Source organism: Poeciliopsis prolifica, unplaced genomic scaffold, assembly GCF_027474105.1.
Source record: "Poeciliopsis prolifica strain line A6 unplaced genomic scaffold, Auburn_PproV2 SCAFFOLD023, whole genome shotgun sequence".
Classification (NCBI taxonomy): Eukaryota; Metazoa; Chordata; class Actinopteri; order Cyprinodontiformes; family Poeciliidae; genus Poeciliopsis; species Poeciliopsis prolifica.
In genome coordinates this window covers 2,605,895-2,620,966 of record NW_026562398.1, presented here as the reverse complement: position 1 = coordinate 2,620,966, position 15,072 = coordinate 2,605,895, and the positions used below count along the sequence as shown (strand labels likewise).

At 40.0% G+C, this 15,072-nt stretch overlaps 1 protein-coding gene across 23 annotated transcripts in view; it reads left to right on the top strand.

Moving 5' to 3' along the window:
* Positions 1-15,072, top strand: part of LOC129370231 (membrane-associated guanylate kinase, WW and PDZ domain-containing protein 1-like) — a 96,365-nt gene that overhangs the window by 70,117 nt on the left and 11,176 nt on the right. For 18 of the 23 annotated variants that reach the window (XM_055046054.1, XM_055046046.1, XM_055046045.1 and 15 more), the window contains 6 exons: positions 3,398-3,481; positions 6,209-6,243; positions 8,580-8,835; positions 11,945-12,036; positions 13,492-13,687; positions 13,828-14,130. In XM_055046054.1, coding sequence (XP_054902029.1) covers positions 3,398-3,481; positions 6,209-6,243; positions 8,580-8,835; positions 11,945-12,036; positions 13,492-13,687; positions 13,828-14,130 — 966 coding nt within the window. The remainder of the gene's footprint in view (positions 1-3,397; positions 3,482-6,208; positions 6,244-8,579; positions 8,836-11,944; positions 12,037-13,491; positions 13,688-13,827; positions 14,131-15,072) is intronic. The other 5 variants (XM_055046043.1, XM_055046052.1, XM_055046051.1 and 2 more) reach the window with 1 other exon arrangement.

Genomic DNA, 15,072 nt, shown 5'->3' with positions numbered 1-15,072 from the left:
AATATTCTGCCCCCCCAAAAAACAAGAGAAAATCTTCAGGCTTTGAGCCATATCTCAAAAGATATTCAGCTTCAATAACAGCAAAAGGCGGTTCTGCAAAAGGTATTGACTCAAGGGAAGAATACAGGATGCATGATCCACTTTTCAGACTTTTATTTATAAAACAAACACAAAAAGCCTCCTTATTATTTTCTTTAACTTAACAATTAATGCATTATTTTTAGTTCATGCGTCGCATGGAATCGTAGTAAAATGTGAAGGTAAGGCACTTTAACATATGGAGCCTTCATTTTTAGGTTTATAAATAGACTCAGAGTTTCTACAAACTGGACTTCTTGCCTGTTCAACCAGTATGCTTGTTCTTCTGCAAGATGCCAAATAAGAAAAAGCATGAGCTAAAGAATAACGTATTCAAACAGACACAATCATGCAAGGTTCCTCAGATTAGTCTACGTTAAATTGCTAACCAAGTGATCACTGTATTGACAGCAGCTTGGGATATGCACCACACATCAATTATGAGATCTAATGAGTTGACCTTGTGCACTGCTGCTGGAATAACTGCTGTATTGTGTTAAATGTCAGCATCATTACAAATCTCTGTGTGTGGGTTTGTGTGAAGGAGAGAGAAGACTAATAGTACAGAAGCAAGCTCCGAGGGCAAAGCACAGAGAGGGAATAAATGAGAGGATAAATGGGTAGGAGGCTCCAGAAGTCACAGGAGCTGGCAGGGTGACTGGCAGGTTCATAGATCATATCTGCTGGCTTTAACACCAACCTGTAATAACTATGTGTTCAGGTGAGTGGCTGGGTGTTGAGGGACACACAGTACCCTTCCAGAGGTAAGCGGGAGGTGGGGCGGGGCTGCTATTTTCAAGTGTTTGTTTGGATGCTTTCAATTTCAAGAATAAGAAATAAGCAACTAATCTGGCAGGGCATTTTGGACAAACTTTCAGTGACATTTTTTGTAGGTTTTTCAGAAATGTTTAATTTCCAACCTATCCATGTGTACTTTGCCTATAAATTATAGATCAAACTATAACTTATAGAGAAAGTTATTAGATTGAAGGATTGAACTGATGGGATTGCTAATGCTAATTCCACCAACACTGGGCTGTGTGATACTAATGACAGAAAAACTGCAGAGCCATAAAGACCAAAACAAATTGTGAAAGCAGTTGATTATCAGTTGGTAAGATGGTGTAATTATCAACCAAAAATTCAGCTCGTGTCCACAATAACAAAGAACTAAATCAAAAATACAGTGAAGAGTTTTCAGTTTCATTGGGATATGTCATTTTCCTCTTAGCTTAATTGCTTTTCAAATATAGTAACTCTGAATAATTCCTGTTCCACCATTTGCCTTTGTATTTCAGTAATGCACATAACTATTCAGTTTAAAGTAATTCACACTCAGACATGTTTTCATATTCATTCACTTCACAATAACTTGACAACTTTAGGGAACCAATTAATGCTTTACAAAATAAACTTTATTTCTTCATGTTTAGACCTACATAAAATGTGTTTTCAGATACACTAACATACATGATGAGACAGTAGCTTTAGATATGTAGTATCAGTAAACTGCATGAGCAGAAAACTAAATTGTAAAAAAATAGATTTATTATTGAAGAAACTGCTTCTTTGTTAATTGAAACTCTCTGAAAGCTCCTGCCAATGAGATTTCTGTTTGACTTTATGGTTGAGGATGCATCTGTGAGTTTAGCCTCGCTCTAGAGCTAGTGTGTTGGCCAACTATAGCTAAAAAGAGAGTTGTAAGAGGAGTGCATGGGAATAAGATGAGCAGGGATCATGCTTTGAAAGAGTGGAGGTGGAGGATTAGAGAAGAGAGAGGGTGAGATTTGCTGAGCAGAGCGGGAAGTTCACCAAAGGGGAGCGTGTATGAGAGGATTGGTTTCGGAGATGTACAGGAGACAGATAGCAGGGGGAGGAGAAGGAGGAGGAATAAGGTAGGCTTCATCGAGAGAAGAAAAAGCTCTAATCTGTTTATCAGCAATTCATCAATCTCTGCTCTCTGACTCAGAGTGAGCAGACTGAGCTTGTAAGAGGAGTGAAGACTACAAAATGCAAGTTTGGTGACAGCCATCGATAAAAAATATGAGGTACACATGTTACTGTAGCTCTACTTGGTGAGGAGATGCTTAAAACCTGAACTTCACCTAATTTAAATCATTTTTGTCAAAGGTTCAGATCAAGTGTTCTGTCTTGACTGATCAGCACAGCAGATTTAAAAACATCCTCTGTCATACATTTCTGTCTGTCCTTGAAGAGCTACAATAGGGGATATGTTTTCATTCTAAAAAACATTTTATGTCTGAGTTTAGGTTTAAAAAAAAATGAAAACCAGGAGAACGGTTACATTTTATATAATGCAACGGCGATATTTGTAAAAAATTAAGGCACCTATCTTCTAAGAAAAATAAATCTAAAAACATTACTGGTACTTTTAATGCCCTTCAAGGTAATTATCCCATGAAAAAATAGCTAAAATCTGCATTTTAGTCAGGGCTACTGTGAAAGATCAAGTTTGCAGACCGCCGCCCGAGGTCATTATGCCCTGAAGGGGTCGCCCGATTGCCTGTATCAATAATCTACTATTTGTTTCTGTTAGTGCATTAATTACAGTCTATAAATTCTTTTTCACATCTTTCACACAGTAATAGTTGTAGACACCAGGATTTATGTGCACTTTTCTGGATTACCTGTAAATTTCTTAAACAAACTGTAACTTCACCTAATTAAGTCAATGACATTTAATTAGGCTAATGTGCGTAGCTTAGCTATCTTCTTTTGAAAGACAAACAGTTTTCAAAATGCTGATCTATTTAAAATGATTTTTTTTAGATCATTGAATATGTCTTTAGAAATTATTTAATTACATAAAATGCAAATTTGCACCAGTGGATATATTTTTATTCCAATTTTTTTTTATCCATTGAAAATATGATAAATTATGAGTAATTTTGTTTTATTAAATAATTGTTTCATCACCTACAACATTAAAGATTGCATCAAATGTTCTCACCCACTTAGGCGGTTCCCTGTAAAGGAGGGCAGGCCAGCTATGACTCCTCCATCTTGTCTTTCCGTCGTTGTTGCTATGACAATCTTGCAGAGTGTTTCTGTCCCCAGAGAAAAGGAGAAAAAGAGGAGAGAAAGTAAAAAAAAAACAAAAGGAAGGGGAATAAAATGAAGAGGAAATGAATGTGGAGGAATGAACTGTTACCTTAATAATTTACAGCAGATGAATAGAAAGGACAGCAGGAAGCTGGGACAATCTTGTATGGAGAGCAAGGACAAAGGTTGATGGGCTTTATTTAATAAATCAAAGCATTACTCACTTTTATTTTGTTTTCTCTAACAAAATTGATAGAAAACCTGGAGGAAGGACTATTCACTCAATCCGTGTGGGCTCAGCTTGGAGTTACCAAGGCCACAGCCTCAGCAGCTCTGAGAAGTAAGGTCCATTCAAGCTGCTGCACATTCACTTTGAAAAGGATGTAGGAATGATAAACCTGCGTAAATCATTTGTGCCCACTCAACATCAATATGTCGTTTGGCTGAATATTAAACGTTTTTGCTGCTTATGAATGAAAATCAAAAACTTGTTTGCATGCGGGACTGGTAATACATTTCTGAAAAAAAGCATTATAAAAGTAAACCCTTTTTAACCATTATAAAAATAACATTTTCATACGGTGAAATGAAGAGGATCCTCCTCTGTTGTCAGCATAAATGCAGATATTTTGGTAGTTTTTCTCCCCACCTTTACAACAAATAGATCCGCATTGGTCTCTAAACAATCTTTGTTTCACGCATTTGCCTTGTCAGATTTGTGACTGCTTTGGTTTATATAAGCAATCATCTTAATTGTTTGGGGAACAGATAGAGAAGAAAACTGATATTCACTTCACCGTAATGTACTCCATACTCAGTAAAGGCTGTGTTGGATAACAACAATCATTTTGACAATTGCGTTATTTAAAACAGTCCTATAGTTATCTCTACAAAAACAAACAAGCCTAAAAAGGCATATCTGCAGTAAATGCTCCTGTACAAACCAGTATCAAGGCATATCAAAGTTTGAAAATGTTACAGTTTAATAATTACAAACTTTTTAAATACCGTGAAGGGATGAATGCTGGATCAAAAGATTGGGGCTGATAGGTAACGGGTTGTAGGTGTGAGGGAAGAGAGCAGAAGGCAAGCTGAGTAGAGAAAGAAATAAAATGGCACAGAGGACGAGGGGAAATAAACAGGGGAACTAGGAAAATGAATTTTTAAGATATAATAAGCAGATACTGTATAAGGAATATAATTAAACTAGAGTGGTGATGAGAGTATAATGGAAACAAGGCTTATCTAATCAAAGAATGAGACTAAGGAAATCAAAGAACAGTGATGAAAACTAGAATCCATCCCAAACTAACTCCAGACCTGCCAATATCTGGTCTTTGCTGTATGGTGAACAAACACATTTTTTAACACAGTATCATTTTTAACAGGAGTTAGATAATTTGTTGATATATTTTAAATAAAAGCAGTTAGAATATGTTATGTATGTATTTGTTTAATATTTTTGTGCACGTATGATGATGTAAAACTGTTCTTTTTACTTTAAATTATAATGTGAGAATCTTATATTGTGCGACAGCCTGGCGACCTGTCCACTTTGTCAAGTGTAGACTGCATGGGTCATATAACCAGTCGGTGTTATAGGAAACATTTACATTGACATGACATTTGACCCAGTGATGGACGTCCGTCCGTCCTATGTCAGCTGCACCCACAAGCACATCTGCAATCATTTAGGCCTGTGAAAAATGAAAAAAAAAAAAGTTTAAAAAAAGCTTTAAGCCTTTGCTCAGTGGGCGAGATGATCCATTTGGTCCAGTAAGAGGCACACCATAATCTGAGAGATGGAGAGAACGTGCAACAGAAAAAAAACTCAATAAATTATGAATTGAGTGGAGAGGGGCCTTGCAGCAATAGAGTGTTTTAACATTTAATGATTTTTTTGCCAGTGCAGCAGAAGGAGCCTGGGATGGATGTTTGCGTGATGTGTAGTGATGTCAGTGGTAGATTCCCTCTACACTTGATGTACACCCTGGAGGAAAGAAAATCTGCAACTACTTCTTTATAGCAAATATGAAGACAAAGCGCAGGATGCAATATATGAAAGGTCTACGGTTAAAATTAAAATTATGTTCTATTTATACCCTCTTCCCCCCGCTCAACTAAACAAAACTACCTGATCACCTTGGAAACGGCAAGCACTCTTCCCTATCCCATCTCATGTCGTTCATGCATTCATTTATCTATTTTTGTCTCCATGTTCTGTGCCAAGAAAAAAAGCTTGATGTAGAGTCGCCTTGGGAAAAGATGAAAGAGTCCTGTGTGGGTTAAACAGCCAGGTTGTATTTCAGTAGACCTAATATTTGAGCTAGAAGATGCTTCACCTTAAATAATGAGAGATATTTGGAAAGGTAAAATGGCATGTGTGTTATTCCCTACAACAATGTGCCGTTTGTCATCTTCCCTGTCATCTGGCTGCGGTATTAATATTTTATAGGCACAAATGAGATTGATCTTCTTGGTTACTCTTTACAGTATGTTGTAGGAGCGAGATGGGGAGAGAGAGATACGGGCACAGCGAGGCATGGCGCACAGTAGAAGAGGAGGGGGGGAGGGAGCAGCGAGGAGAAGATCAGCTTCTCAATGTGAGCCCTGAGCAAAGCAGTGGAGTTGGGAGTGGAGGAAGCAGCTCTGGAGTCACTCAGAAGATGCACACAGACAGGTTTCCCCTTCGAGAATTGAGACTCCACCTGGAGAAGTGGCGTGAAAGAGACCTGTAGCTGTTCCTGCTTCATCGCCACTCTATGTAACGCAATCAGATCGGTGGCGCTCCTCTGTTAGCGCGGCCGAGAGCGTGGAGTGGAGCGGGATACAGAAAAAGGGGGCGGAGATCACTTAGATCAGCGAGCAGCCCGGCGCAGTGTGTTGCTCAGTTAGAGAGAGAAGAGGAGGCAGAACGAGGAGGAGGAGCAGGCCAGTCGCCTTCTAGTCTGCAGCACGAACCTGAAGGTTCATCCATTCGTCCTGAGGAGGATCTGACCAGAGGGGACTGAGGAAGAGCACCGCAGGTCATTAATGCTCTCCCTGTCTTTGTGTCGATGTTTTGCAGGCGTGGTGCCAGCCAAGAGAAGCCCAAAGCTGATGGTGAGTACTGTCTTCAACTCTCCTCTTTGTGTGCATATCACTGCACGCTACTCACTGAAACAAGTGCTATTTTAAGAACAGAAGGCGCAGACTTGTGAGATGTGACTGAGATCTTAAGCTTCAGAAATCTTTGCCTCTTCTTCATTACCAGCCAAGCTTTGTGCCGAGCTTTGTGTGATCCTTATTTTTAAATCTTTGATCTTGTTTCTGTCACTTTTCTTTGTTTTATATCCTCTTTACTTTGTCTTAGCATCCCACCCTTCCTGAAATGCTGCCACTCTGTGACTGATTGAGCGTAGCGTAGCCTGGGCAGAGTAGTGTAACTGTGACCAGCTGTTGAGGAGGGCAGACAGCCACAGCTCAGAGAAAAAGGCAGCAAGAGAAGATTGGGATAAAAAGGGAAGAGCGTAAGGAAGGGAAACACAGCTGTGAGTCACCCAGATCACCCACAGTTACAGAGGGAACACTGACAGAGAGAAAGAGGAGAAACAATGTCATGCTCGAAAATTGTGGTTTGTAAAAAAAGGGAGTAGAGAAAATCTGAGAAAGAATCAGCAAGGCAATTCTTCAAGGGCAATTGTAAGTTTCACTTTTAATTTAAGAAAATTTCTTTCATTACCATGTGACCACCAAAACACACTTATTTTAAACGAAATCAGTGGCGACACAATTAAAGTGATGGTGACAATTTAAGGATTTGTGCAATGAATTATGTTAAAGTTGATCAGAGTTTGTTGGAGCTAATTGTCAAGCTATAAATTTCTGTTTTCCTGGAGCACAAATAAGACATAAAGCATAAAGCCACATGGCCAGTAGACCGCATGAGAAGTATTAGTTATTTTGAAACTGTCGTTTTTAATGATTGGTCATTAAAAATAAATAGTTTATGTATTTATTCATAATATACTTATTATGAATAAATACATAATAGGTTGGAGAACTGAATGGTATAGTGGAGTAACCACGACATCTTTTCAAGTCTGTAGTGATATGCATTAGCCAAAAGTGAAGTTATAGGCGTGATGCCACAAAAAAAAAAAGCTTTTCTCTCTTTGTCTATGTGCCAGCCTTATGAAATATTATAAATCAAGGCAAAGCAAGTGTATTAATGACTGTGTAGTGGTAGAAACAATGACTGAAAGTTGGATTCTTTATTTTTTGTATGTGTCAGATTTTGTCCGTGTCTGTGGAAGAGGTCAGGGACAAGTTCATTTCACTCCAACTGAGACAGAAGAATCACTCTCCCTTAACTGACATTCAAAGCATCCATCTGACCTGAGTGGATATTAGGATTAGGATTAGTTTGGTATCCATCAGGGATATGGACGTTACCTTTTCAGGTCACATGGTGTTGCATTCTGAGAAGGGGGTTAGACTCTGTTTGGGGGTCGAGTGCCAACAGTGGCCATCCAGTGTCACTCCAGATTAGTGTTCGTCTAAGGAAAAGCCAGATTTCTCCCCTGTGTTATGTCAGTGAAATGTCACGCTGCATGTGACTTTCCATTTGCCAAGAACATCCTCTTTGCCTTCAGTCCAGAATCTCTGTAGATGCTTGCAGTAAACTCCCATATGCAGGAGAAACTCTCTGCTATGCCACCTCATTATCAAGTCTCCTGTGTTTGAATGAAAAGTCAATTTTGTGTGGCTGTTGTCCTCATTATGAAGCATTATGGGAATTTGACCCTTCATCTCATAAAGTGTGATGAGTGGAATAACTTCTCCACTATTTCAAGCCCCATCTTATTAGTTACAATAAATAAAGAGTGATTCAGTTGTCAGAGCTGCCCCCATTTCACCGTCATAATCACAATTTCTGAGTAGGACTTATTGTTATATGTCTGGAAGGTGTTTTTAGGCTGGGTCAACAAATATTAACATAGTAATCTGTACATACTCCAGTTTCTGTGGAGGATAAACACATAAAAAAAAAAACTTTTACAACTTAGCAGTGAATTCTGCATCTTGGTTGCATTTCTGCATTCTGTAGATGGAAGAAAAATTTAATCTTCTGCAATAAAGAGAAATGAAATTCAGAAAAAAGCAACATCTCTTTCACTTTATTTCAACCTGTCTTTGTCCTGCATCCATGGAAACCATGTCATTCCTTCTTTTACCTCAATAGACACTTTTAGTAAGAAATGTTCTACAGCAATATCTAAAAAAGATGACCTTGAACGGTCTTCCGCTCTCTCTCTGTTCTCTGTTTTCACTCCCGTCTTTGATTTGTTTGTTACTTCTTTCTCCCCTATTTCTCCATATTATGACTATGAAGTTCACACCTGCCCCCTGGTTCTATTATACTCAAAGACATCTCTCTTTTTTCCCCATCCAACCAGCACCAGTTGGAGAGAAAGGACAGTCAGAGCAGCTCCCAGCACAGCGTGTGCAGCCATCGCAGCGCCCACACCGACTCTCCTAGCCACCCACCCTCTGCCATGCCCAGTGAGGCAGTGGTCCCAACTCCAGCAGCTCCCACACAGCCTCTGCCGGTCTTGCCCCCCCAGGACCCGGCAGATGGCACTCTCACCCTCCAGAAGAAGCCAGACCCTTTCAAGATCTGGGCCCAGTCCAGGAGCATGTATGAAAGTCGACGTGAGTATATTTCTTTGGTCCTGTTGGAGGCATGATAAATCTTCCATGAAGGTTTCTTCTTAAAAGCAACCACACATTGCTTAATCTCAGTAGAGTTTGAGTCAAAAATCTACAAGAAAACATATCTGAAAGATTTGAGGCATGTGTGTGTGGCACATTAGGGCTTTTTTGTGCTTGCTTCAAGATTTTACTCGTTACATCCGATTCTCTGACAAAAGCCGCCTCGAGGGAGAAGTGTCCTTGGGAGCAAGCTAATCAAAAGGCTTATAATGTGTTTTAATTTGCCACATATACCCACACAGTCAATACCTTCCTCTTCAAAATCTGACGTACAAATATTTTAAATGAAAGGTCACAAATTCAAAGGTGGATGCACCTCATGTCAAAAGATAAAACATAATCTCGTCAGACGAAGCAAGAGAAAACGTCTCATGCACTGAAAAGTTTACTCAGATGGCAAACTAAAAAAACCCAGAATTGATACTTCAGATTGCAGCTATAAAACTCTTTTATATCCCGTATAGTCCATGGCTTGTTCCTGCAATATTCATGAAGAAACACTGAAATTGTGATGAGAAGAAGAGTCTATGTGATCTAAATCATTCAGACCTGCAGAAGTATGCAGTGCTATAAACTCTCAAATCCTGCTTTGTGTCGCAACAAAAAGCCATTATGTAATCGGAGTGGGATGATGTGCACGGCAAGTTTGTTGTTGGCTTGTCGAATTACTGTTCTTGGCCAGATGCGCTAGTTGTGCACCAGCCGCATGTTGCAGAGTTGCTTAATAAGAATGTCAGCAAGAAGAAACTAGGACTACTGCTAATTAAATATTAACTGGGTCTTGAGAGGGTTGCTTTAAGCTGCAGATGATTGGTGTATATGTTTGATATCCTCTGAAGAAGCTACAGCCCCTTTTTGATTCAGCGAGGGAGCAAGAGGAGACACAATGGAACAAGAAAGAGGGAAAACAGAATTACTAACAGCCCTAGATTTCCAGACTCCATTTTTATGCTGTTCGAACTTCCCCATCCCAGCAAACACTGCCTGAGTTCGTCAGCAGATGCATTTGTGCTTCCACCATATGTACTTGAAAAGCACTGTTGCAGTGAAGGAGAGTGTGATGGAAGGGTGAATCCTAAGAGCAGAAAGAGAAAGACGGTTGGCTTCGTTTTGACATTTCTCATGAAAAGAAAATGATTGACACAGTCAGTACGGATAAACAGATACATGGGTTGGCCCTTCTTCACAGAATTGCTTGAATTCTGCCATTGTGTGCAGTTTGTTTGCGTCAAAAGCAATTTCAGGTTACGTCACAGCATTTAAATCACAGTATGAACTTTGACTAGACCATTCCAAGCTTTCTTTTCTTGATGAAATTAGAAGTGGACCTGCTATAATGATTTCACTCAGTGTGCTGTTGCATCTTAAACACTAATGTGTGTCAACAAAAGCAAAAACTGGGAAAAGTTGTAAAGGAAAATAGAGCAAACCCTCAGAACTTTAGATGTGTCCATGCTACTGTACTAAAAGATTAATTAATTACTTTCTCAGTAAGGTTGCAAAGTCAACATGAGTGTGGGATCTTTCTTCGTGGAGTTTGCTCGTCACTGCAGTGTATCTCCCTGTGTAAGAGTGCTTTCCCTCCTGGTGCTCCAGCCGTCTCCTCTAGTCTGAAGACCTGACTGCCAGGCTAATTGATCTTGCTTTGTGGCCCTTTGTTGAGGGTTTGTCCTGTTTTGTGTATTTAGTCTGTCCTGTGATGGATTGGTGACCTATTTTAGGCATATCCCACCTCTTACCCAATGAGAGATAAGCATCAGCTCCCACATGACTTTGTGAGGACAAGTTTGTGAGATGGGTGAAAGGATGGATTGAAGGCTCTCCATTGAAAGAACTTAAAGCCATAGGAAGAGCTTGTGATGCACTTTTGAACCAGCAACTTTTACCGATGTCTGTACCCTTGATAACAGTAACCTGTCTAGTGTGAGCAGATAGTAACGACTGTGTTATTCTTGTCTGCTAATTTGTATGCATCCCACCAGTTTGGAAGGAAACATAATATGGATACATTTAAAATAAATGTGCTAGTGATACTGACTTCAAAGCATCATCGAGTCTTATCTCTTTCTCAACATAATATTAAAAATAACTGAGTCATTTCTGCACTCTGATTTTAAGTCATGTCCTCTTTATCCAAGTGAGTCCAAGCATTCACACCAAATTCTCCACAAATGCTCCGGTGGAGGGTGGAAGTAAAATAGATGGTGAACATCTTTCTTGTTTTAACCTTTGGCTCTGGAAGATGTTTCACTTCTCAACCAAGAAGCTGCCTCAGCTCTGACCCATGGGAATGGTCTTGGTTTCTCTTAAAGAAACCAAGAGAAAGTTCAGATGCTTCACTCTTTAAAAAATATACACGTAGCTTTGATCACTGCTCCTCCCAGGTGAACTGAGGGTTAATTAGAACCCTAGCAGAAACTTTAATTCAAACTAACCACATATTAGATGAAGGTGAAGAACTTGGGTTCACTGCTGGCCTCGAGAGGCAGCCGTGCTGACAGCAGGCGGTGCATTAAAGAGGCCTTGTGCCTCCTGTGCATGCTGGCCCTGTGGGTTGAACAGACTGACACTGAACTGCCTGCGTCCTCCTCCACAGTCTGCTTACGCTGTGGCAAGATGCGAATATGTGGGACACTTCACATGTTTGAGTAAGATGTAAAGCAGAGAAGAGACGGTAAAAAGAAGAAAGAAATCAATCTGCGCAAATCTGATTTGTCTTGTAAATACAAATGAATAGTATAGCTCCATTAGGTGAGTTTTTAGGTTTTCATTCAGGTCATCTTGAACAGAACATGCACAAGACGACAGACACAACCAATCGCACACTCTCTATAACAAAGTAAGGCAAAGAAAAACACAAATATATCTTGGATATTTCTGTGACAGTTCCTTTGCAAAAAGGACAAGACACACTGAACAATGAAGCACTGGTTTAGTGATTAGAAAGCATTGGTTGTAGTTGGTAAAAATAGCAGCTTCTAGGTTTGTAATGGATCAATAAGGATTTTTTAATTTTTTTTATTTATTTATTTTTTAATGTATGTTTCAGTGCCAGATTGCCAGGAGCAAGACATTTTCCTGTGGCGAAAGGATACTGGTTTTGGCTTCCGCATTTTGGGAGGAAATGAGCCTGGAGAACCTGTAAGTGTCTCTTAACGTTTATATCTCATTATTTACTGTAAATGCTTACAAATTAATAGATAAGTGTGTAGATAAATGCTTACATAAAGTAACAATACTTTTCTGAATGCTCCTCAGTTTGAGGCTGCTTGCTTCATTAGTTTTTCTCCCCCCTGTCTTTTCAGTTCTGTCTGCCTTTACACCAGAATAGCACAAAGTCTTAACAAATTACTCCCACTCCCTATCTGGAGCTGTTGCTCTCTGGAGAACCTTACAGACAGCTTGTTAGGAGAAGCGAAGGCCGTATCCTCCGATCCTTGTGCTGTTGTTCATCATGAAAGGGAAAGCAAGTTGAAGAATGACAGAAAGCTTGCAATTGGATAAAGTAAAGTGGTAGAAAGTTTCAAGTCTGCCTCACAGGAAGTTGGTTTGTTGATTGGTCCAAGAGCACTTCACAAGCAGAAAGTCTGCTTTGATATGATGGGCCAGACCAGAGCAGTCTGGGCTCAGTCAGCAGATTGGTATAGCCTAGGCCGAGGAGGTTAGCATGTTGCATGAAGCAGTACTTTGCAGGGGGGCCATAAGTGGAAGCTTTGGAATATTGAATCCAAAGAAAATCCACTGAAAAATAAATAAAATAATAAAAATAATAAAAAAATAAAAAAAAGATTGCAGACATTTCTTTGACAGCCACTGTAGTTTAATTGTTTCAAAATCTGAATGTCTGCCTGTGGGATTACATTTTTTGGGATATTTTTGTTATACCATCTTCTAATCTCCATAGCATCAAATGTTTATTCAACAAACACGATGAAAGGGCCAGTATTATGTAAAATTAACGTTTTATGAGCTTCACATCATGCTATAATGTTATTAATCAAAAACATACCTGAAGTGTTGCCTTGATTTTGTCATGCATTTTTGAGAAATTCTTTCATTTCCCATTCAGCCCCTTCAGACTAGCCAGCAGCAATTAGTAAACAAACATCTGGTGGAACTGTACATCTGCTAAGCTCATTATATGAGCTAATTCTCAGTGCAACGCTAGTGAAAACATTGTTAAAGGGTTAATAGAAGAGCGATGTTATTAAGACATCCTGAAGGTGGAGTTTCAGAAAGAGCAGGAGTTTAGAGACAGAAACCCAATTCTAAGGCATTAAATTATGAAGTCATTATGAAGAACATTATAAATTATGAAGGCATTAAATATATAGGCATATTAATATATGTTCTCATATATGCAACATTTGTATAACAATGGAAGGTAGCATAGCTACTTGATTGTACTGCCGGCCATTATGTCATTATGTGTCTAGTATATACATTACACAACCCCTTTAATTCTCCTGTCACTCATAAACACACTGAAATAATTCAACGAAACCATGCTTTTATTGGTTTCTGAATATTCATATTCTCAATTTCATACTTATTTATAAAAGGTATCTTGAGTGAAACATTTCTGTCTTTTTCCAGATCTACATTGGCCACATAGTGAAGTACGGGGCTGCAGATGAAGATGGCCGCTTGCGTTCTGGTGATGAGCTCATCTGTGTGGACGGCACAGCAGTAGTGGGAAAGTCGCACCAGCTGGTGGTTCAGCTGATGCAGCAGGCTGCCAAACAGGGTCATGTCAACCTCACGGTCAGACGCAAGACCCCCGGATACGGAGGTGATGAAAGTTTCTCGTTAAACATGTACATCTATCTATGTGTCATGCACGGTCACATTTGTGTTATGTAAACATATTGTTGCCAGTTGCTTCTTAGCTCATTTATCTGACCACTGTATTCTCACCCTCTTTATCCCCAGTGTCAAAGGGAGAAGGTGACGTTCCCCCATCGCCGGCCTCCTCACACCACAGCAGCACCCAGGCTCCCAGCCTAACAGAAGGCAAGCGGACCCCTCAGGGGAGTCAGAACTCACTGAACACAGTCAGTTCTGGCAGTGGATCTACCAGCGGCATAGGCAGTGGTGGTGGAGGCGGCAGCGGGAGCGCCGTGATTCCGGCCTCTCTGCAGCCTTACGACGTGGAGATCCAGCGGGGAGAAAACGAAGGATTCGGTTTTGTGATTGTGTCGTCCGTCTCCCGGCCTGATGCTGGCACTACATTCGGTAGGTGATGTGGGACTGTGAAATTTGTTTACTCTGTAGATAAACCAGAATTCTGTAAAATCCCTGCTCTCTCACCCATATGAAAAGATGTATCCCTCATCCTGGCCCTCGCCAATATTTCCATCATATTCTCAATCTCACTGATAGCAATCTTAAACTTTTATGCATCGCAGCAACACACCAGACATGCATTCAGTAAAGTCGGTCAGGCTTTGAGGAGAAATTGCACAAGCTGTCCTTGAACAAATTCAGTATAAAGCTCTGAGTGATGAACACCGATGTCATATCAAGGACCCTGTTACGATGATGTAATGTGATGTGTCATAGGTGAAAGACGAGACTGGACGATACTCTAGCCACACTAAGTGTCCTGAGGAGGTTCCACTGATACCAGGAGCTAATGGTGTTGCTTTCCAGAATGCAATTTTAGAATTAATTAGTGATTAACAATGACAGTGCTGGAAAACGACCTTGTCTGATCTTCTTCAGGCCTTAAAAGGTTTCTGTTATTTCTTCTTCCCCTTTGTGTTTTAGTGTCTTTGCTCCTCCTTTATTCCTAAGTGTGACTAAGGCTTCTGCTATAGCCCCCTAATGGGTTGTAACCATGTGGGACACGGGCTGAAATCAACAATTCGTTTTTTGACAAGTGACATTACTCTGAGCGTTCCTTCAAGATTTCTTAATGCCTGTCAGTTCTCCGAAAAATAAAAGCAGTTTCGTCTGATTGAGTTCCCTGTAAGTGTCTGGTAAAAAAAACATTTTTCCTAAGTCTATCAAAACCCATCTCCCCAGCAAATCCCCTCGTTCCATGACCCAGAGCCGGTGCTGTGCTTAGCAGATTGGGTGTTAAATCCTTGTCAAGCCCTGTAATGTCCCATAACTCATTATTTAAATAAAATGACAGCATGCAAGTGCATTTTCAATGAAGGCAGAGGAGAGGTG